Source organism: Aulonocara sp. 'chitande type north' Nkhata Bay, linkage group LG14, assembly GCF_057382095.1.
Source record: "Aulonocara sp. 'chitande type north' Nkhata Bay isolate Kocher_YH1m ecotype deep benthic linkage group LG14, A_spYH_male_GT1.1, whole genome shotgun sequence".
In the NCBI taxonomy this organism is placed as follows: domain Eukaryota; kingdom Metazoa; phylum Chordata; class Actinopteri; order Cichliformes; family Cichlidae; genus Aulonocara; species Aulonocara sp. 'chitande type north' Nkhata Bay.
Genome location: NC_141357.1, coordinates 30,527,056 through 30,550,985, shown reverse-complemented (window position 1 = coordinate 30,550,985; position 23,930 = coordinate 30,527,056). Strand labels below are relative to the sequence as shown.

The window sequence follows — 23,930 nt, the reverse complement described above, 5'->3', positions numbered from 1 at the left end:
TATCTAATATCTTGATCAGCTACACACCACCAAATATTCAGAATAATCTGTTTATCTACTTAAGATTTTGTATTTTTGTTTTTATCTGTGTGTCTGCTTAATTTAGGCACGTACTGGAGGACCTGCGGTTTTTACAATTCTTTTAACTTAATTGTTAAAAGCTATACTGTAGAATACAGAAACTAGTTTCTTTATCTCAGTGAGCAAAATCGCTAAAATCATCAAGTGTAAGTTGTAGTTTTTGGGCCTATGGAGTCTAAAGCTGATGTGATCAGCTGTTTGCCCAGTCAATAAAAAGACAATCCAGTCACTTAATCTTTATTAGCTGTTTGTGAAGAGAAAATGGCAAATGTCCTCAGGTTTGGGCTTGCTGCTTTTTTCAGTTTTATGCAACACTGAATCAAAATATTTTTGTGTTTCGGACTGTTGATGGGGCTGACCGTACGCTTTGGAGGTGTCACTTTTGCTACTTAGTTTTAAATATTTCAACCCAAAAAAAATGTAAGCATTGCAACAAATAAGAATAAAAATGTAGCTGCTTAGGTTTCAGATTGATTGAAAGATTTAGTTTGACTTCATCAGCAATGTTTCCGGGATGTCTGTCACAGCTTTTCTGAAGAGCTGTCACTAAAGGGGTGGGACAAGAGGTGAAATCCCTACAAATTCCCTACCAGAGTGCTCCTTGGTGATCCCTCCTCTTTTCTATCTGTTCTTCTTGCTCCTTTTGCCCTTTAGATCCCTAGACCTTTACATTCTCAACGGAGAAACAGTCTCCATGCAAATTCCCTGCATCTCAACAAATATGGACCTTGTTCCTCTTCTGTCACCTTTTCTCCCCATGCTCCTGTGTGCTGTTTACGGTATCAGACAGCCTCAGTCAAACACACCCACGGAAACTCCTTGCCACAGCGCTGAAGGTGGATTGTGCTCCTACCTCTTGTTTTCTCTACAATGTGAAGCTCTAAGCCAAAGACAGAGCTCAGAGGAATGAATTCCTCGTGAAACCCAGAGTGAGGAGAGCAGGAAATAATTCAGCAGCAGCTCCAGCAGCAGCATCAGCATCGATAGTGGTGGCAGCAGTGAGCGTGAGAGAGACGGAGAGAGAGGGAGTGTATGTGTGTGTGAGAGTGTGTGAGCAAGCTTGAGTGAGAGCGAGTTCCTATGCACTGAGCCGAGCGTAGCTGAGCCGTGCCGTCGCATGGCAAGCTGTGTGTTCCCCTTTGGTTCCCGCGCGCTCTGATCAGGCAGAGCTTACAGAAGGGAGAGATGTGGCTTCACTCGGATCTCCAGCGTCAGTGAAGACCAGCACCCAGCCGGGGCATCACACAGCAGCATGGTAGGACTAGAGACCCACTGCTGACACCAGCGTGACTGATGATGACAGCCCACGCGTGGGTTACCATGCGCCACAGCCGCGCCGCTCTAGGAGGAAACACAGCCATGTGAAAGTGACTCGGCTGCCAGCAACTCTTGGACATGTTTTCCAGGGCAAAGTCTGGATTTCTTTCTGTTTTGAACTTGTTTGTTTTTCTCTTGGTGCTGTCTGGCTGCCCCGAACTCACCTATCAGGCAAGGACTAAAGGCAGATGGAACAAGGGGGGTAAGTCATGATGGGCAACCGTGATTTCGATTTATTTTGATTATTAATTGGAAAATTGGAGTAGTGTCATTGAACTGACCTGTACCAGGATATTTTATAAATGAGACATTGGACATTTGACTGTGATCTTGTGTGGGATAGTGTTAAAATCTCATCACAGACTGACGTTGCCTTTAAACACATTTGGAATAATACAACTGTGGATTTAACTGTCATGCTTCTTTTGCAATAACACACTCTGGTAGAAGTGTGTGCAAAGAAAGTTTACCCTTTTTTTTTAACACAGCACAAAGTGATGACCGCTTACAACCACAGAATGGTAGCTCCCAACTTTTCAGAGCTAGCCATTGAATCGCTGTCCAACACAGAGGTTAACATTTTTCATAGATGGGATGTTATTTTAACTGTCTACCTGTGATCTTTTAGATTTTTAAAGATCTAGCTTGAAATCCCTTCACATACACGCACACCCTTCTGTCTCCGTGTGGCGAAGGTGTGTTGCGTGAGATCACATTTATCTTTGCACCCTGGAATATTTGGTTGGCAGGACATGCCACCGGTGTCTTAGAACTGTGATTTTTGGTTTAAAGACTTAGATCACTAGTCTTGAGGGGAGGTGTAAATAATTCATCTCAGCCCCTCCGTGGGAGCGGTCCTCTCGCCTCTCTTGTAGCATTTAATCCCCTTTGTCGGATTAAAGGAACCTCTAATCTTAGTGCTAGTGCTCAGCGAGAAGGCTGAGAGATGCTCCCTGCAGCCTATCGGCATTGTTAGCACTCAAGGCTCATGCTCAGTGGGTGTGTGTCTTCAAAGAGGCAGTGTCACCACTGTGATCTATGTAATGATTCCTTGTTACTTTGCTCTTTTTCTGCCTCACCCACTCTCCACTTAAAATTTCTTGAAATCCAGCTCTTTCACACCCACCTTGTACATGAACTTCTCACTGAGATGCATCATTAGCACCCAGCAGTTCTAAATTAATGACTTGGACCAAGCTTTCAGGTCACTAATACACATTTTTAAAAGAATATTAGGTAATGAAAGAATTTCTCTTTCCATTTCCAGTGCCTCTCACGTAAGCCGCTCTACATATTCATCGTTTAATTTTTCATAGTTTCAGCTATTGGTGTATTTTCAGCCCAGTTTTGAATCACTTGAAATGATAAAGTGTGCTTAAGAGTAGAGCTTGATTTTTTTTTTTTTTTTGCAAATATGAATTAGCAATCAGTAAACCAAGAGTAAAAGCAGTTACACTATGAAATCCCAGCTATCACTGGCCTCTGGTGAAATGGAGGGCAGTGACCTCCCTCGGTGTAATTAGGCCATAAACTCCATCCCTATCTGTGCACTGTTGAACAAATCATTCCACAGGCTTGCTCTTAATTTTAACCTTGGTGGCTTAAACCAGTAGTTTTGTGACAAAAAAAACTAATGTTTCTTCATATTTAAGATAAGATATGTGTGGAGTTAAGAAATGTTTATGGATGCTGTTTCATTCGCTGTAAAGATACTAGTTGTGTGTAATTTTGTGTACGTCATTTGTGTACCATCACAGTGTAGCTGGATTTCTCACATGATCATATAATTTGCCAGAATTATTTAGGTTGTCAACATTTACCTTGCTGTTACTTATAGCTAACAGTCCTTTGGAAAAACGTGTGCACACTGCATAGTTTTATATGTTCAGACTGAGTTTCCTGTTGCAAAAATACAGCATGAGCAAAATATAAAATGATATAAAAAAACATCAAAAAAACATCAAAATGACCCAATACATTGAGGTTATTGGCCACCCAATATCTTATGAATGTCAGACACTCGCCATCCACCTTCCAGAGGAATGAAAGCTGTTTATAGAAATTTGGATTCCACTAGGGGCAAGTTGTCACAGTGGAAAGGTGATCAAAACTCTCATAGAAATATCTCAAAGCACTTCTGCAATCTAAGGAGACTGGCTCCCATATTGTGATATCTCACTCCATGAGCTTTGAAGCTCCGCTGAAACACCACTGCTACTGTTTTTGAGTGAAGGAAAAAAAAAGACTATAATATTTCTCTGCCTCCTGTGATAAGCGGAAAAAGACTTGCGTTGCGTTGATTTGGGTTGCATTGTACTGTAAAGGTTGGCAACTGAAAGAAATGTACTGATATAAAACTGAAAGTCTGTAAGTTAGAACTTCCAACAAGAAAGTCCATCCATCCATCCATCCGCTTATCCTTTTCAGGGTCACGGGGGGCGCTGGATCCTTTCCCAGCTGTCACTGGGCGAGAGGCGGGGTACACCCTGGACAGGCCACCAGTCTGTCGCAGGGCTAACACACAGAGACAGACAACCATTCGCACTCACATTCACTCCCGCATTCATACCTATCGGCGATTTAGACTAATCAATTAACCTGTCCCCACAAACTGCATGTCTTTGGACAGTGGGAGCAAGCCGGAGTGCCTGGAGGGAACCCACGCAAACACGGGGAGAACATGCAAACTCCACATAGAAAGACCCCGGCCTGATGGTGGAATTGAACTCAGGACCTTCTTTCTGTGCGGCAACAGCACTTACCACCGTGCCACCAAAATAAAATCCATTTATCTATAAAATTACAGCAGAAAAACTTGCATTGCATATTTTTGCTGTCAAATTTCAAACGGACTCGAGCATCGGGCTTTGCTTTGCAGCTCAGCGTGGCTGTAGTCGATATTAGAGGTGCGAACTTCTTCCCACAGATTGATGTCTTAGTCAGTGGTATTCTTTGGTTGTTGCTTTAATCGTTTATCTTAAAGGTAAGAGTAGTTAACCCTACCTGCTCGCATGCCACTGATGGGTATTTCACTTGTCATTCCTGCAAGTTGCTAAATTTCTTTGTTAATTCATCCATTGATCACCACATGACCTCTAATCTCTTTCTAAAGGTCTATCATATTTTAGACATAGGTACAAGCTAGATATGATAACTTATAAAACAACCTTTATCTTTATCTATATGTTGCGTTGCTTTTATCTGTTCTGACACCTGACTTCAAAGGTAAAAAGAACACAGACTATTCCCGACTGCCAACTAGCATTATGACAGAAGAATGTGACAGAAGTGAAGGCTTTTTGTAGACACATATTACTAGTAACTTTTAGCAGGATTTTGAGATCAAATCAGAACTGGTTGGTCCAACTTGTTAAAAAATCTTAAATCAGTGTTGTCCAATAAAGCTGCAGTCGGAGCATCTTTCATCCATCTTTCCGCAGCCTGGTTTGTGCTGACGGTGTTTAGCCATTTGATTAACACCATGTGTACAAGGTGTGCTGCTGTGTAGGTAAAAATCAATGGTTAAACATTATTTGCTTTCATCCAATCTCAAGAGAGTGCTTGTTCTGAGTGTCTTGTGATCAGGAAAGATTCCACTTACTTCCTATCCATGATGTCTGACACGACACTGGAGAAAATCCAACAAATTACTATTCCTTCATATTCTTACACCACCCTGCAGAGACATCCTCCATAACTAATATCACACAGGCACCCAGATCAGGGACAGTAGAGATTGAACTGAGCCCAGCAGTGGGGGAGAAATCCAATTGAATGTATTACAATCCCACCAAACTACAATAAATGGAAATGTGAAGACAGTACCAGGTGGAGAGAAGCCTGGCTGTGTTAACACAAAGCTATGAAGACAAATGATATTTGGAATACTCCAGGTTTAGAGACGGGGTCACTTTTTGTAATGTTTTCAAAAACTGATTTACTAAATGGGGGGCCTGCTGAGGTGGTCAGCGATGAACACACATTAGAGAAATAACACACACTCCAACAACAGAGTATCTCTGGCGTCTGGGATGATAGTGAGAGTATCAGATTTATAGAGCAAGAGAGGAGATGGGGAATTAATATCATCACTTCCTACTCACACAGGAATAATATGTAGCCTACAGATCAACAGCACAAATTGCTTGCTTTATCACTGTGTTTGCACATGCTCTGCTTCATAACTGTGCAATTAGTAAGTGCCGGTCAAGGCCGATCAGTCCATTAGAAACAATAAAGCGATCATCTGAAAACGTTGCATACAAAACAAAATTAGCCAAACAAAATGACCTTTTTACAGATTTATGTAGGTAGGCACCCTAGTTTTAACAGACAAGCGCTGTTATGGGATAATTTGTCTGTTTTGCACATATCAAATTCATACATTCAAATTATGAAAATACACGTTCATACCTTACTGACATGACACTGGGATATGGATAAATCAGCTTCTATCAAGAAAAAATGACGCATCACTGCATAGGGATCGTAAATACATTAGAGGGTAAAGTATACAACTGGAGCCTGAAATATCACCTAATGACCAACCACCAGCGACAAAACAGGAAATGATTTCCATTAAAATCGGATAGGTGCATTAGTGTTCTTACTTTTAGAGTAGTTAAATGTCCCAGGAATCCACAGGGTAGAGGCTTCTGGCACAGTTTGACCTGCGTGCAATGTGGATGGAGAAGATTAGAAAGTCTTGCTCCAGCAAGTTACTGCAAGTTTATTGTTTAAAGGATGTGTTGCAGCTTGTGGCCAGACAAAAAAAAAAAAAAGAATTACTCCTCTCTCATATACTTACACTACCTACTCTATAAATCAACCCTTTTCCATACATTTCCGCTAGAGAAATCAGACACGGGCACATCAGTGGGCTGAGCATAGAGATGCATTTTGTAGTGTTTCCTTTTCCCCCACATCTTTGAAATCACAGCTCATGCAAACTTTGTCTCTGTTGGCTTGCTCACAGTTATGAATAGAGTCAAATCACAAATACTCCCCAAAAGTTTAATAGTTATTCTTTATTTACTACCGACAGCCACCACATTTAACAGCTCAGTTATAAGGCAGAGCTCAGCTGACTATTCAGCAGCAGAGACTGCCCGATGTTGTCGTGTTTATGCTGTTTACCACAGTTCATGACCTCAGTATAGCATTTCCATACGAATTTGATAGAAAGAGAAGCATTTATTTTTGAAGGTAACAAAAGTCAGTAGTATGAATAATAGATGATAGTATTGAAAAAAAAATGCTTTATGTTGGTACTGTAGTAGATTTAGTCTTCCGTTTTCCTCAGAATTGGGTGTATTTTTTGTGAACCAGTCTTTATGTAAAATTGCTATTAATGGATATGCCTGAACCCCCAATGTGCCAGTCATGCTGTGGCCCTAGCAGGAAGTCAGAGCTGGCTGCAGGGATAGAAATATTATACAAACTAATGGGGGGAAAATTAGGCAACAGCCTGACAGGAAAATTAAATCACTGTCATTATTTTTACAATTAATAAGCTTTGACTTGTGTCTTGGGGCAGGGAACACATGAAGGACTCTCACAGAACAAGCAAAAAAAATTAAATAAATAAAAATCACTCACTATCTGTTCCTGTGACGTTTTGCTGACATTCTGTGACTCAGTTTGATTTCATTATAGAGATTTCTCAGAACAGTTTTCACCCTCTCGTGTATGCTAATGTGAAAATGTAGGCCGAATTTTCAGTTCTGCTAAACACTTGATTTTATTTTAGAAAAAAAAATGCTTACAAGACAGCCAAGCAAGTACATCTGTAATGAGTGAAGTAGCTCTCCTAATTACGCAATCATGAAAAAGGCTCAAAAGGCAAAAAAAATATGCCTGCTGTTTCTTGTTCATTCCAATTAGATCATTAAGCTGTGTGCCACTGCAAGTTCAGAAGAATCGTTTTCTCAAATGTACTTGCCTTATGTACGCCTACATGTGGTTAGGAAAAAAAAATGCATTTGTACAAGCTGAAAAGTGTGGGCGAGATTACAGATACAGTGGTAACAGGATTGAGTCAACATTAGGTAAATGTTGTTGCTACCCAGTTTAGAGTGTTAGAGGGTTGATGATAAATGAAAGCAAAGAAAATTATTATTTTATGCGTTCCGACGCTGCTTTCTTTACTTCTTTCTTTACTGAATGTATTTTTTTTAAACATAAAGCATACAATGACAAACATACACACACAAAGGTAAAAAATTCAACATTGTTATTGAAATGCAAATTTTAGAAGTAAATATATAAACACATCTATCGCTGTTTTAATTTGTGATTGTGTGGGTGTCACAATTTGTCGTGCAGTATGTGTTTATTTATATTATCTAACAATCTTTGTGTTGTGACTCATCGGGTTGTAATGAGGGACTGAGGCTATTCATTTATAGATAGGCCAGTGTTTTTTCTCTCTTCTGTGTGAATAGGAGTTTGTCTCACTGTAGTTCCGCCTTCAGACGAACACAGAGCTTGTTTTGAACCTTCACCTTTCTTTCACCATTTTTTTTTTTTTATTGATGGGTTTTTATGCCACGAATCTTGTTGCAAGAAAATTGCCCGCTTTTGTCACTGATTTGGCTTTTCTTTTTACACCTATGGGAACAGAAGGATCAGGAAAATTGTAATCTTTTAATGCTTGTATGGGTGTTTTGAAAATGATTTTACAGGTTAAATACAGTTAGGTAAAGACAGAAAAAGGTAAGGACATTTGTGGGATAATAGAATTCAATAGTAATATTCAGTTATCTGTCATTCCCATTTTGGTATGGTTTAAATAACATGTATGAAAATGTGCCACTAATTTTGCTAATGTGACTTTGGCTGCCAATCAAAATAATAATCCATCTGTGTGATTAAGTCATCTAAATATTATGCAATTAAATATGTCAGTCCCTGTGTTGTTGTTACCCCTAGCTATCTTAAACTTTTAAGTGAAGGGGTTTATCATTTTTGATAAACCTGAGGAAGATTATTTACTGTGGACAATTACAAAGGAAGAGGCAGTGAAATAACTAATTCTGTAAATGGGTAAAGTGTCATCACTGTACTTATTGCTCTTTTGCCACTTGCCATGTAAACAGCTTAGCTTAATTTCCACATTCTAGTCTTCCAATGAAGCTGACTTCTAATAGCAGAAGAAATTACACAATACAATAACAGTGTTTGTGAGTAAATTTCACACCGTAAATATGACAGCTTAGCTTGACGGATAGAAGAGGGCACATTTTATAGCTGCAGATCCTTTCACCCTGTCGTTATCTGACTTGGCTACAGCCACGTTGCAGAGTATCTGCTTGATCACATGTGAAGATGGTCCAAGTATAATAGTGTATGCATGATTGCTTTACTGCACACAATATCCTTTCCTCTTGCATCTCGCTCTCTCTCTAGCTTGGTCTCTAGAGATGATGATGGCTATGATGTGATGATTGTGACGAAACACAAGTTTTGCTGTTTAAACTTTGGATTTAAATATTGTATTGCAGCAGAAAAACTGTGCTAGTCAGCAGAGAGTGTGGAGAGAGTGTAACGCCTTACTGTTCAAGGTAATTGTATTGTAGGGATTCTTTATTATTTCTTTGGAAATGTCAGGAGCTAAGCTCTAACATCAGAGTCTCTGGCCAATTGAATTTTTCTACTGTTGCCAGGAAGATGACGCTGTCACGGTCAGAAACAGGAATCCTTCACAAAGCATGTCAGTAGACAGAACTACATCTCAGTAAGCTTTTCTTTTCTTTCTTTCTTTCTTTCTTTCTTTCTTTCTTTCTTTTTTTTTTTTTTTACCTTATCTGTGACTCTCTCCTCCACTCTAACTCACTTTCTTTTGATATACCTCCTTACCGCTCTTTGCTCTCCCCAATAAAACTTTAAAGAGGTAAGAAGCTTTTTTCTATTTCAGGGTCACCATTAGCCTGAATAATGCATTGACAAGAGAAGAGCAGTTTGAGTTCTGTGGAGGATAGAAGCACAGCCTTCAATTAAATTATACATCATTATCACAGCTGGCAAGCCTGGTGCGACCGTACCCACTCCATCCTCCTCTAAATGTTCCATGTTACTGCCTTGTCCAATATTGTGTGTCAAGCAACAGCCTCTTCTTGTGCCAGCATAGAGCTGGGATGCAGATAGCACCGCCTGTGTTGGTTAGAGGAGCACATAAAAAATGGGAACAGTCTAATACAGCAACTTAACTGAAAGTACTGTAGTGGTGTTATTCTGACTTTCTGATTACGCCCATCTTTAATGGACCGTGGTATGCAGATTGTTAAGTTGTTCCAGTCAGTCTGTAAAATAATGCAATATGCAGCAATATGTTTAAATAAAACGTTAAAGCAATCTCCTGTTTGTTTGGGTTTTTTCAAAATTTCCTGCAGTGTGTCCTTGAGTAGTGTATTTGAACCTGTGACTGCTAATCAGTAAGGACATTTTAAGAATTGGGTCCATTATTGTTTCTGGTCTGTTTCATTCTCATGTCTGTAAAATCTCTGCCAAAGGAGGGAATTTCTTCAAATTTTGCACAAACAATAAGCTTGTCTAAAAGATAAATTCATTAGAATTTATGGACTATGGTCGACAGTAAGTATTGTTGTGACTTTACAAAACCCATTTTGTCCCACTGTCACATCTCAATGAGTGGCACACATTATCGGCTATCATGTGTGACATAAGCATAAATGACATACTGCGTTTTTGTTTGTTTTTTAACTGTTGTTTTTTGACTGCAGCAAACACAACAGATTTTAATATGATACCAGGCATCTCTTAGCCGTACATTTGTGGCAGCTAATTGCTTCTTTCGTAAAGAAAATGTCAAATGTAAAGATCTTAAATTGTTCGCCAGCATATTAAGAAGTCTGAGCACTCATTTGAACAGCATCTTGGACAATAATCTGTTTGCAGGTACAACAGTGTATATTTTTATTGCAGATTTATTAATGCCAGTGGCTTTTAAAAGCCACTGTTGTATAAAATGATAACTTTCATTGTACATCCTACTTGTAGAAAAACTGAAAGCTGTAGTTGAGAAGGACATTCTCTAGTGTGTTATTACCTGCCCTATATTAGTGCTGCATTATTAACATTGTCCTTAGCCCACTAGTTAATTAACCCCAAAGACCTTAATTTACAGACGAATAATGCATAACAATGGATTACCTTCCTGTTCTCATTACTAAGATTGATTGATTAAAATCACAGTTGTGTTATCGGTCATGCTTAAATATGAACATATTATCAGTGAGTTGCCATTATTGAGCTATTACTAGAAATTAACTCTAGCGTACTGTATTCAGCTTTCTCATATTCTGACAAAGCTGGTACGTTAAGCAGTTTTGACTATACAGACATGACTCCCGCCCTTTGTGAATTATTTCAAGTCAAGCCGTGTTAATACAGTTTAATCTCAGAGTTGTCTTGTGATTAAATATTTGTAAAACACATATGCCGTACCATGGTACTGTAGAATTAGGTGTCATTAAAAATCTACGGAGTGTCATTAAGCAAGGGAACTGAAATTTTAATATTTTCATTAGCAGTCCAAGTTCTAATAACCAATCATGTTTCCTCAGGCTACATGCATAGTGAATAAAACAAACAGAATTTGCCAAATAGCTTTTTTGAAATTGCCAGCTTTAATCTGACTTCAATTTGACCCTAGTGGATAGCTGATGCGTTTCCTGGCTAATGTTAACATTTCAAACTTACAAATTATACAGTCTTATATGCGTTACTACAAGACAAAAATAAATAAGAAAATGCAGCAAATTATTTGTGGAAATTTTTTTTCGTTTCTCTGTTAAAAGGAAAAGCAGCCTTAATAGCAGTCTTGTTAAAAAAAAACAGTCCTTTTTATATATGTACCAAAGTAAAAAAAAAAAATCTATCTGCATGTGCTCATACTCAGTTTTAATACCATATAAAATTGTTAAAATTGTAAAAAACATCCTTCTGAAACAGGACACTGCATTTTTGTTGCATTGAGCTCATATTTAGTGCAGCATTATTTCTCTGTGCACTTTTGTGTCACCGGATTAGTGTGTTTATAGTCCAATTTATCATGTTGGATTTACCTGCCATGAAAAATCTCTTCCTATCTCTGAATATGTAATGGCTCTGCTTTGCAAATACACCGAGATGAATATTAACAAGTGGTCTCTGCAGTCTTCCAGCTGATGCCCTGCAAAGGTTTTAGAGCGTGATGTCTTGCAGAGACTAAAATAACTTGTAGAATATTAACCCAAAGCCAACAAATGTAAAACAAAGTAATTCCCAGGATCTCACTATACCTACCAGAACCCCTTTTCCTTAAGCATATAAAATACAAAAAGTTGGATCACTGGGAGCTGCAATCTTTTGCTTTTTGTCTGCCATAAATGATCCAACAAAGGTTTCTCACCTTTGCTTTCTGACAGAGTGGGTGGCTATGATGCAGTGGATAAAATGAAGTGATATGTGACCATGGATGCTTTGAAAGATGAGGTGGAAGTCTGCACAGTGAGGCTGGATTAAGAGTTTAATGACTGGTAAAATTGTGGCATTTCGTCCAAGGTGACCCCTGTGGAGAGGTGATCACGCCAAAGCTAGATGGAAAGTGAAGGTAATCCTTCCTGCCTCATTTTCAGATAGATGTCACCAGCACAGGCTTTGTCACCAAAGCCCAAGGCATGTAATTACACTTTTATTGGCTTTAGGGAGCCTGCATCATTCATTTAAAGAATAATCTCACTTCTGAGCACAAGCCACAGTACATATAGATCATACCTGCATGAAAGCCTCTTGTTCTTACTTGCTGTGGCTTAATGGACTTCTATGAATATAGGTTGGATTCATTGCTAACAGCACGTAGGGCGTTAATACCTGAGTGTTGCCCAGACGTTAGCCCTCTCGCTTCCTCAGTTGGGTGTTTCGTGAGTTGAAGAGCAAGGCCATATGAGTATGACAGCAGTAGCATGTGAGTGTCTGGATCTACTGCCAACCAGCCTTGACACCATTAGCTCTGGTGACACATTAAGGTTCTGTTTGCCTTGTAATTTGTTTTGTCTGTCAGTTTGATGGATGTCTTGTTTGCCGGCACTTCCTCACACATTGGAAAATGGTGGCTCGAGGACATTGTTAAACGAACTTCAGAAAGGGAGGCAGAAAGCATTTGTTTTCTTCAAACAGGTTTTTTTTGTGCGTGTGTGTTAATGGGTGTGTGCAACAATGTCTCCACTCCATACCGCGTCACACGCTGGGTAATTAAAGGTGAAAAGCTCATTTGAGGGCAAAGGCAGGGTAGGTACAGCGGTATGAGTAAGCTAGAAATGGAGATGGCGGTGACATTCCTTTGAGTAAATTTCCTAGCACTGAGATTTAAGTCATATGCTCAAATATGATTTGTACTCGAGCGTGAAGACTGTAAAACCACAAAAATGTCAATCTGATCTCATTTTATTTCCTATAAATATATGCTGGTAAGCACCGCTTTTAGTAATTCCGCTCTGCTATGCTTTGTTCATACTATTGACCTTACGTCTGTGACTGAGCAGCATGGCAGTATCCGTAAATGCAGTTTAGCACACTTGAGGAAGTGTAGCAGTATGCCAAAGAATGGTTTCACCTCTTTCTGCACAGCAGGTCACGCAAACGGCAGCATAGGACTGTTGAAAATTTCACTGCCTGACCACTCGCCCCCAGCTGTGCAATGTGGGAAGCCATCAGAGCCTTCTACCTCGACCACTCGGCTGTGGAAACATTTCTGCTACAGCACCAGCTCAGCTTAATGAGCCTCTTCGTCATTACCTACAATATATGTAGTGCCCCCAAAGGTGGGTGAATGAATAGATCTACAGTCAACACACTTTATTTGGTGCTCAAGCTTCAAGGATGTTTCAGATATGGGACATGCCATAACATCGTTGATGTTGTTGTTTGTCCTGTCTAAGTGTGGCCAAATATTGGAATCCCATAAATAGCTTAATATGAATGAATTTAGATACATAATTCTTACTGTTTAACACTGCGCTCATATGGTTTGATGTTTACTCAAAGTGGCAGTAAATATTAATATAAATGTAGCTGGTTTCAAACAAGTTTTGGTAGATGGGTCCAGCTTAGATTGATTCAGAATTTGGATTACTGAATTTTATGTCTAGGTTGTTTATAAAGGTGGACGTAGCTACTGTGATACTATGTATTGGTAAGTGAAATCCTGGAGTAAAGTCTCAAAATGAGTTTTTCTTAACTCACAGCTTCCTGTTTATAAATCAGATGTGACAAACGAGGGGCACTGACTGCACATAGACTAGCAAATCAGTAACAAGGTACTCCCACCCTAAAACATAACTTGCTTTATCCTTCTTTTTGACTTTACTGAGGCCTGTAATTTACAAAATGAACATCATGTTGTTTGAATAAGACTTGAAAACAGTGATTTAAAACCACGCAGTTATTAAGAAACTGTTTACCGAGGTCTTAGACAAAGATAGGTGGAGCACCATTTTCAAGAACAACTAAATAACTGGAATCTATTTTGCCAATGTTCCTTATTATGTGAGAATTTTGGTAATTACACTCTAAAGAAACTGCAGTATAGTCACCTGCTCGTCTTCAGTGCACAGTGATGTTAGTATGGAGCAGGTGAGCAGTCTGTGATGAAATGCTGCTCAGGTGCTGCTCTGCTGTTTTCTTCTGTCAGCCCCATTGACAGTGTACTCAGCTCACTCAGTCTCAAAACTTGACTAAAGTTGGTAAGCCCCGTGTGCTATCACTCTTCCCCTCTTTTCCTCGCGTGGTTTCATTTGTTACAACAGACCTTGAAATTTGAGAGACTGTGAGAAGAGCGGTGTAAGACTGTAACAGACATATCACAGTCTGGAAGCCATGGCTTCTCTTCCATTTTTCCTCACACGTGGAGAAGATAATATGTTACAGCTGAATCTCTTCACCACTCTAATCCACGGAGCAGGGGATGAAATCTTATTTGGGGATCAGCACCAGTGCATCACTGCCATGATAGCAACAACATGCAACTCTGCAAGCTCTTTTTTAAGAGCATTAGAGCCTAGGAATGAATCAGTCAGCAAAAAACCCCAAAAAACAACTTTTTGGCTCAATTATTTACTTATTTTTATTTTTTCAATTAGAACTGAAACAGCTGGATGCTGGTTTCTTAAAGTGTGTCACTAAAATAGCCATGCCTTAATCCCTCCATTCATTGAAAGTATCAACTATACTCGCCATTAAATTATGGATGTCTGTTTGAAACGCTATAGCAAAATATTTGAGACAGAGAGCGTTGGATTATTCAAATACAAAGGCTTGGTGAATGAGCTTTCCTTTTGTATGTGTTTGTTTCCTTTTCTGTCCTTTTAAATCTGAAGCCAAGCTTGTCTCAGAAGGATATGCAAATTTAGAAGAATAGCTGTCTGGCTCCCTGAGAAGCTCTTATCCTGCACTGTAGCTTCAATGGTGAATAGAGCTGGAAGATTTTAATGTGCTATAAGGGGCCGTTTTGACAAACTCTTCCTTTTGAACGATGGAATAAGCGTCTGTTCACTGTCTGAGCAACATAACTGGACCCTTTGGTAGAGATTAAAGCATTTCTGTTTCTCTGTTCTGTTGTTGATGGCCTAAATAACTTTGGATTGTCTATAAATAGCTAATATCTGTTATCCAGCATCCTGTCACCAGTTTAAATCTCAAATCTTATTTTAGATTTTGACAAGCTAGTCTTAGTCTGAATAACACCTGCTCACGTAAAAGAAAGGAGGGCACCTTATTTCCTATCATGTTGAATCACTGAGGGCTGAACTTGCTCTCCTCTGTTAAACTTGCATAGCAAATAAGGGTCTCCGAGGAGCTATGAAAAGCTGGAGGAGATTGTCACAGCTCATAAACAGGAGCTCGGGAGAGGTATTACAAAGCAAAAAAAATCGGAGAGGTAAAACTGCAGAACTGCAATTTGACAAGCAGGTTCAATCTTCATTTCACTCAAGTAGCTGCTGACTGTGATTGTTCTCCACAAAAACTCAAATGGTGTCGCTTTTATTTTCTGCTTGTAATGCTTACAGTGTTTCCAACACTTGATTTGCGCAGAGATGTAGTGATGCAGTTATTCAGTTTGTGGATGCAGCCAAAGTGTTTTTGCTGTAAACATTTGTTCGTGATTAAGAAGACACCATTAGCATATTGGAACTCTGTTCCAATTAATAAAGATAATTTCATCCATGCCCACACATGCCCCAAATCTGTGCATGGTGGCAGCCTACAGTAACAGCTGAGAGGATAGATTTTGACTCAAACAGATGAATGAGCAGATGTGAGTTGACAGTTCGCCACCACAGGTGAATCTGATGTTGGGGATATCATAGAAAAAAGCAGCCTACCCCAGAATCATTTTCAACAATGCAATCATTTATTCTAACAGGATTAAAAGCTACTTATGAGCCAAACTATCACTCGATTCCATTTTTTTCTTGGCTGGTTCCTTCTTTCTGCTACGTTTTGTTGCAGTGATGTGTATCAAAGTAAATACGGACCTTTTTATTACAAGAAGGGCTGATTTTGTGTTTTTTAAAAAGCTGTTCACGTGTTAATTTGAGGACCGAGTACAATATATATTCATCATACTTACATAGACTGCTTGTGCTTTAAGTAGATATCAACTATTAGATGATGGCCAAACTTCTCAGTCTCCTCAGCTGGACTGCACTAGGATGAAGAAGGTGTGGTGCTTCTGTGCTTCAGGCCATCGTGATCACATACTGTATGAATATTTTATTGTATGTGCTCTGATGGGTTACTTCAGTAAACCACAAGGACAGACCATTGCTAGCTGTAGATACACTGTAGTTTTGCCCATCGGAAATGATCTTTTATTATTCTCTTGACTCGATGGGTATATAACCATAGCTAATGATGCTTAGAATGTTTGTACCATTACTTTTGCATTAATGACTCCAGTATCTATTGTTTTTTATAGTCTGTAATGGTGTTTTTATGAATAGAGTTTAAAAAGGTTTTTTTTTTTTAAATAGCAATTTCAGTTGAATAGTAAAACTCCATTACAAAGATTATACACTTATAGTTATGCAACAAAAAAAGCTGTCCCTTTATGAGAGTCACATATCCAGGTATTTCTACGTGTAACTGACTTGTTGGATAGTCTACTTGTGGACTGACCCTAATATATATATGAATTCTTTTCATGTGGATAGCAGTGGTATTTAAATTAAAAATTAGTTAGGAAAGGAAATGTAAAAACATTTAGGTAAGATTTCAAATTTCCCACACTATACTTTTGTTAACTTAAGCCCCCTACTCAGTAAAAAGGACTCAAGAGGCAGAGGGGGTGTTTTTTCTCTTAACTTTGTCCCATTGGGATGACACGCTGTCTTTGTTATCTTACACCCAACATCAAACTCCTGATCCCAATCATAGCCTCTCTTTTTTTTTTATCTGACTGTGCACACTATTCTCCCACGTCACCCCAGCTGCTCCAGCACTGCTCCTCAGATTAGAGAACTCGCCAGCTCTCAGCTTTATCTACCATTGTTCCCCACCAAATAAAATTGGCTCCAGCGGGGAGTGGGAAGGAGAGTCGCTGGGGTTTATCTTAATCAGGAGCAGACATTAAAAAGTTACACAGAATTAGTTTTTTTTCTTGCTCCTCTCTGACAAGGGTCATTAGGGTTAACGCTGTAAAAAAAGGGGTGGGATGAAGTAGAGATTTGTCTCAGCATGTTCTGGCTTGAAGTACAAAGCTTCAAGGACAGTTGTGAATTGAATACACCTGGTAAGACATGGTGGGACAGAATGAAAAAGAATCAGCATGACGCTCGACAGCAGTTTGTATTTTGGATCTGTGTCAGAGGCTTTCAAAGGATGGTTACTGTAAAATGTTGTTGTGTTTTGTCATGAAATATCAATTTCTCAACTTAGCTTGTTTTACTCATGTTTTCAATGTAGATAGTTGCATGGTTGAACAAAGTGTCCTTTATCAAAGTCATCATATCGAAATTCTGCCATACTGAAACTACAAAGCCTTGTATTACTGTACAGTTTATATCTGAGCATGATATCTGGATAGGGAGGATTAAATGTTAAATGCTGATGTAATTAATTACAGCACATTACAATCACAACGTGGGTGGATAGTTCAGACAGGTAGACTTGACCACTAGACAATATTGGACAATTTGACCTAATATTCAAGATAAAAACCTTCTCAACATATTAAAAGGTCAACTACATCATCCACCTGTGAACTTTGTTTTGTATTGATATAAAGACTGAAAGTGATTCAAAACTCAGTCTTTTTTGTAATAGTGGGGCGACCGTGGCTCAGGGGGTTGGGAAGTGCATCTGTAACCGGAAGGTCGCCGGTTCGTTCTCTCTGTCCTGGTTGTTGTGTCCTTGGGCAAGACACTTTACCCTACCGCCTACTGGTGATGGCCAGAGGGGCCGATGGCGCGATATGGCAGCCTCGCTTCTGTCAGTCTGCCCCAGGGCAGCTGTGGCTACAACCGTAGCTTGCCTACACCAGTGTGTGAATGCGAGAGTGAATGAATAGTGGCATTGTAAAGCGCTTTGGGTGCCTTGAAAAGCGCTATATAAATCCAATCCATTATTATTATTCAGCCACCATCTTAGGGTTATTGAATCCCTCCATTTGAAACCTTTGGCCCATTCAGAGTTTGTTAAGTGAAGAGCATGAAAGTCAAAGTAAAATAAACATGTAGTCTGGAGCACTCAAACAGTGCCATGCAAAACTAACAAATTTAAGAGGATGAATATGGGTGGTATTTGTCTGTAGCAAGATTTGAGAAATGTACAATAGGTAGTCTAATGCAAACTCAAATGAAAAAATGGTTATAATGAGCTGTGTATAAGGCGAGACAAAAGAGAATGGACAAAAGGACTTGTAATAACGGGCTCGACGAAGAGATTTTCACTGGAAAGGATGTGCAGTAAGTTAGGTTGAAGGATTGAAATGGATATGTGCTAACAAGTAAGGAGTGTTGAGAAAATGGAAGGAGTACTCTGGGAAGTTGATGAGACAGAAGGAGATGTGACTGTGTCTTTGTGGATCTCGAGAAGGCATTTGATAGGGTGCCAAGAGAGGAACTGAGGTATTGCGGGTTTAAGTCAGGATTGGCAGAGACGTACAGTATGTGAGGCAGTTGAAGGACATTTATGAAGACAAACAGTGGAGAGGTGTGGTAGTACTAACGGATACTTTCAAGGTGGGGATAGGATTACAACAGGGATCAATTCTGATGTTGAGTTGACAATTTTATCTCAATTTTCATATTATTTTCATGACAACACAATACATTGCACTGCATTGAGTTATTTGTCATTGTCGCAAAAGTATTGTTTTTAATTTGAATTTTAATAAAGAAAATGTTTTTCACACTTTTTTTTCAGAGTTTTAGATTAATTTTAGTCCCATGTTCCCTGTGTACCAGAACTGTTGGTACTCAGTGAGCAATTCTGGCTCAAAATATCTTCTCTTCCACACTGGCCCAGTTGGCATTTCCCTGCCTGCACCTGCACTCCTATAATTAGTCATGTCAATGTTTCCTAAAAAGTTCAGGTGTAGACTGAACTATCCGTGTTAATGGCTACCAACTATATATTGTTTGTGTGCATATACACATTTACTGTACAGGTCAGGACAGACTGGATGAATTTGTGAAGAACAAATGCCTTTGTATGCATTCACCCATAGATTGCAAGACATTAGCTCACACAAATGGAAAATTTAACTTGGACATTTACTGATTTACTTTTGTAAATGGTCACATATGCTACAATTCTGGTCACAATCTGGAGCTCTGAATTTAAGTTTAGATTGTTTTAATTGGATGGTGGATGTAGATAGAGGAAGCTAGTTTCTTTAACCTTGACATGGGACCACCAAATCCATCAGATCCAACTAGGCTCATATGATACTGAGATATGACTGTAATGTAGGCAGCACTGATAACGAAAACACTTATTAATACCAAGATGAGGTAGGAACCAATGATCTGATGTCATTATGAGATAAAGCACCCCTGATACAGGTTCATCATTTTTAATTCATAAATTTAGTTGGATGTTTTGTTTTGTTTTTTTTTAAACCTGGTGATTATACCACACACCCATGTCACGTTACAAGTTTCCTGTGAGTGTGGACCTTAAATGGTTCTGATTCTTATCAATTCTCACTATGTCCTGGTTTCAGTCCTGACTCACACAGGGACTAAATGTGATGGAAAGTGAGTGAAGGACAGCCTGTATGTCCCTGTGGCCAGTGTCCAGTAAGATGGACTTCAAATATGACAGTGAAGGGCAGGGGTTATGGACAGAACCAAATCCCTCATCAGAATTTTGATTGAAACCATAAGACAGTGACAGATTCACTATGACCCTGACCCAAGCTGACATGGCCATGGTGAACTATTCAAATAGATCAACCACAATGAGCTTTTGGTTTTCTCAAAGAGCTGACCTAACTGGCACGTTTCTCTTTCAGTCTTTGTCAAGACACAGCTTACACTTCCTGTATCTCCTCTACTTATCCTTCATAACTCCATTCTCTGTAACCCCTCACGTCAAACCTCCCATTTGGCCTAATTTTCCCATGAGCTGCGTGTATTAATCAAGCTTAAGGCCTGATTGACAGGAGTTATCACCAGTGAATCAGTTCAGCCCTGCCTATCTAGCCCTTTCTGTCTGACTTGGAGACTATCAGAGCTTCTGCTATCTCTTGCGCCTGCAGCCAGTGTCTACCATGAGGAAGGGCTGCTACATCTGTGGCTCCCGCTTATCGCTTTCATTTTTAAACATCCCACAATCAAAGAGCCTGTAGCATTTCCTAGCTAATTGCCAGAGGATAATAAATTGCAAAATCCCACAACACCCCCGTCCTCTCTGTTAACCTCCATCTATGGTGCTTACAGTAACTGGCAGCAGGTAGCTAATAATCTGCTTCATTGGCGCCTCTCTTGATCGCCTGACTTGAGCATGTCCGCTATTCAGTTACAGGCTGAGTGACCCACTTTAATGGAAATTGTACCTGAATCCCTGGAACTCATCAAAACAAATGGTAAGTTATTCCAAGCGATGTGATGGTATACTGGTACTCTATCTGCCAAGATACAAATATGGAGCACTGTGGCTGAGCTGCAGTTTTCATTTAAAGATATTGGTCTCTGTCATTGCCCCAATTTACAGGATTACTATCTTTTCATTATGAACTGGTTATGTTAAACCAGATTTACTGTATTTAAACAGATGGCATACGAGGGTGTCAATTTTGCATGACAGGATTAGGCTCATCTCGCCATTTGGGGGTCTTTTAAAAAGCAGCAGAATATTAAAACATGAGCGCATTAGGAAAGATGCTTTCATGCAGAGTTGCTGAGTGTAATACTAAGGGGTGATAATTGCTGGGGATACACCCTTGGTCCTAATAATGTAAGGCTTAATTATTCCATGAAAAAGAAATGTTGCCTGATCATCTCGACTCCAGCATTTAATCTAAGCCTTATCTAGATTCCTATAGCCTTTTCTGCATTTGTAAGCATCCTGATATTAAACAACATTGGCCCGTTGAGACTTATCTGGTTCAGGATGTTCTCTCTGATTATCACTTTAACAAGAAGATTCTCAATTTTGAAGCAAATGTGTCAGTTTATTAACTGCATTAACTCCACACATGTATACTCACACAGAACACTGTGGTACACACAAAAGTGCACATTACTCTCTCTTTTTAAAAAATATCTATTTACACATAGAGCATTAAATTATTATCTAATGTTTTGACATGTAAGTGGAGGACTTTTTTATGTTTTTCATAACACAACGAACCTCACATTACCCTGACGTTTGTGTCATACAGTTTTCAGATCTCTAAGATTTGCACAGAAAGTGTTTTGACTTGGGATCAAAGCTGTTGCAAAGTGTCTGATGAATATGTGCATTTAGATTGGTTACAGTGGCGTAAATATGTTTTAGCTGGTGTTTTCTACTCCTGGAAGGTTAAACTTCTAGGAAATTTTACCAATATTTTACCGATAATTTTCCATAGTTATGAAATTTTACGTCACCAACAGATAAAGTGTTTGAGAAGACTTATGGATTAACAAGCTAGTATGTGAGAAATAGAATTTTTGAATATTAAAAAACACCAGCACAGCTAGTCTCAGAGCACTAACTGTAACATGAACATAGGATTATAGAGTGAGAATCTACAGTTTTCTCTGGAGTATCTACTTTGCTGTACCTGTCATTAGGGGATCCCTCTTGGAACCCTCCAGTCATCCTTCTCACCATTCCTGTGTCCCAGTTCCCACTCCTATTTTTCCTCTGGGTACTAATTATTGTGTGGAGGAGGCTGAGAAGTTAACCAGCAGATACATTATAACAGTATCCCTATGTCTCTGTGACTCCTCCCAGGGACACAAGATACTACTTTTGATATCACTTCAAATCAGAAACACATACTGATACTGGTGTTTACATATATTTCTGGTAATTTTTTTTTTTACTTACTTTGCATTAAAACCGATGATGACACAATTTCATATAGTTTCATACAATAAAACTTTACCAAGTGCCTGCAGTTCAAAAAAGTGCCCCTCCGACAGCCAAACTCATCTGTTCTCTGATTGGATAGTTGCATTTGTGATTGACATGACATTGGCCAATCAGATGAAAGGAAGAAAAACAGGGTCAAAATTCGTACTTTTAACTTGAAATTTGTGTGCAGAGTTTCCCACGTATTTTTTGACTAAGTTCACACACAAATCGTTTTTACGCACACACAAATTCTTTTTACACATACAAATCTTTTTTACACACACACACAAATTCTTTTTACACATACAAATCTTTTTTTACACACACACAAATTCTTTTTACACATACAAATCCTGATTTACAAGTGCAAAACTGATTTACAAGTACAAAATATGTATGACCACAATTTGAGCCCATAATCAGGTCCTCTACCATAGGCCTAGTTTGAGGGTCCTGCACAGTATTTTTGCACATTTCCTAGTATCTGTTGGAGCCACTCACCTACGTCCAAGTCCACACACAAATCTTTTTTACGCACACACAAATTCTTTTTACACATACAAATCTTTTTTACACTCACACAAATTCTTTTTGCACATACAAAACTGATTTACAAGTACAAAATATTTATGACCACAATTTGAGCCCATACCTGATCTTGAAGGATAAAGGCTGCCAACAGCTGCCCAATCACATGGCAACCTGTCGGTGCATTTAGGCATGTTCACAAGGATGTTAATCCAAGAATGTGTAAGACAGGTGATTTAAGTGACTGAACGTAGCATAGATGGTGGTGGCAGATGGGCTGGTCTGATCAGAAACCTCTGATATACAGGATTTCCTGCACAGCCATCTGCAGGGTTTAAAATACCCATGAGCAGAAACTCTTCTTCAGAAGCTCTTCTGCTGGCAGTGTAATGGTGTGAGGGAGTGTTTTTATATATATTTAGAGAATACTCTCAGTCACTATTAGCACTAACATCTCAGTGTGTTACAGGCTAAAGCGTTAAATCTGAAAAATATTAAAACATACCAAAACCAGCTGACCTTGAAACTATGTTCAGTTAGCATATGGGGAAAAATAGCTACTTGAACAAAGATGCTAATACATACATAATCCCAGTAATTCATAAAACATGTAACATTAATGGGCATGCGTAAACAACCTTGTTTATTCCACCAATGTTTTAATGACTCACCTTTGTTTTGACCTTAGTAGGCCATATAATGTGCATTTTTAATGAGGCCATAACATCCATTTTAACATAAGTAAACATATTTTTGATTCATTTAACACGGAGGCTTGTTTGTATGATAATGACCCGGATTTGTGTAATTGATCAGTTGTTATTGTTATTCTAGTTTATCATTAATATAGTCACTTTTATATAGTTTTGTGTGTAAACATTTTTCTGCCACTGGATGCATAAATAACAATAACCATTATATGTTTAAATCACAGTCATGTGGTGTCATGGACAGCACACGATAATAATCACATTTATTATGAATTTTAAATGAGGTGTTTACACTTTGGCGCTTTCATCCAAGTCTATATGGCACATAAAGAATGCAGCCACTTACGAAGCAAGTTGTTTTCTAATCTTGGTGTATAGCAGTTGCTGGATGCATTATTGAAGTTTTACCAATCTGTGTGTAATAAATCCTCTTGACTCCTATTATTCATTGCATAATGGCTTCCATTCATCACTGAAAACATAGGGTAAATTAGCTGCTGGAACCTGGTGTTTGGCTCTAAGGCTTTATTGAAAGAATCTTTCAGACTCTTTGTCTATTAGTTCATGTCTTTAAGAAAAGGAAAACTTTACTTTGTGTAATGAACCCTTTTAAAATATTGCTTTTGAACTTTAACAATAAGATATCCCCATGAAGTGGCAAACTGTTCTTTCGAATATGTTTTTTAAGACCTCACACATTTGAGATAAACTTCATATTTTCTGTTC

General features: G+C 38.9%; 1 protein-coding gene across 7 annotated transcripts in view; it reads left to right on the top strand.

The window, feature by feature from the left end:
* Positions 1 to 974: 974 nt before the first annotated feature.
* The window catches only part of robo2 (roundabout, axon guidance receptor, homolog 2 (Drosophila)), a 260,038-nt gene continuing 237,082 nt past the window's right edge, over positions 975 to 23,930 (top strand). For 3 of the 7 annotated variants that reach the window (XM_086262027.1, XM_086262030.1, XM_086262025.1), the window contains exon 1: positions 977 to 1,600. In XM_086262027.1, the coding sequence (XP_086118153.1) occupies positions 1,477 to 1,600 (124 nt within the window). In that variant the 5' untranslated portion in view covers positions 977 to 1,476. Of the gene's footprint in view, positions 1,601 to 23,930 lie in introns of all 7 variants that reach the window. The other 4 variants (XM_086262031.1, XM_086262026.1, XM_086262028.1 and 1 more) reach the window with 3 other exon arrangements.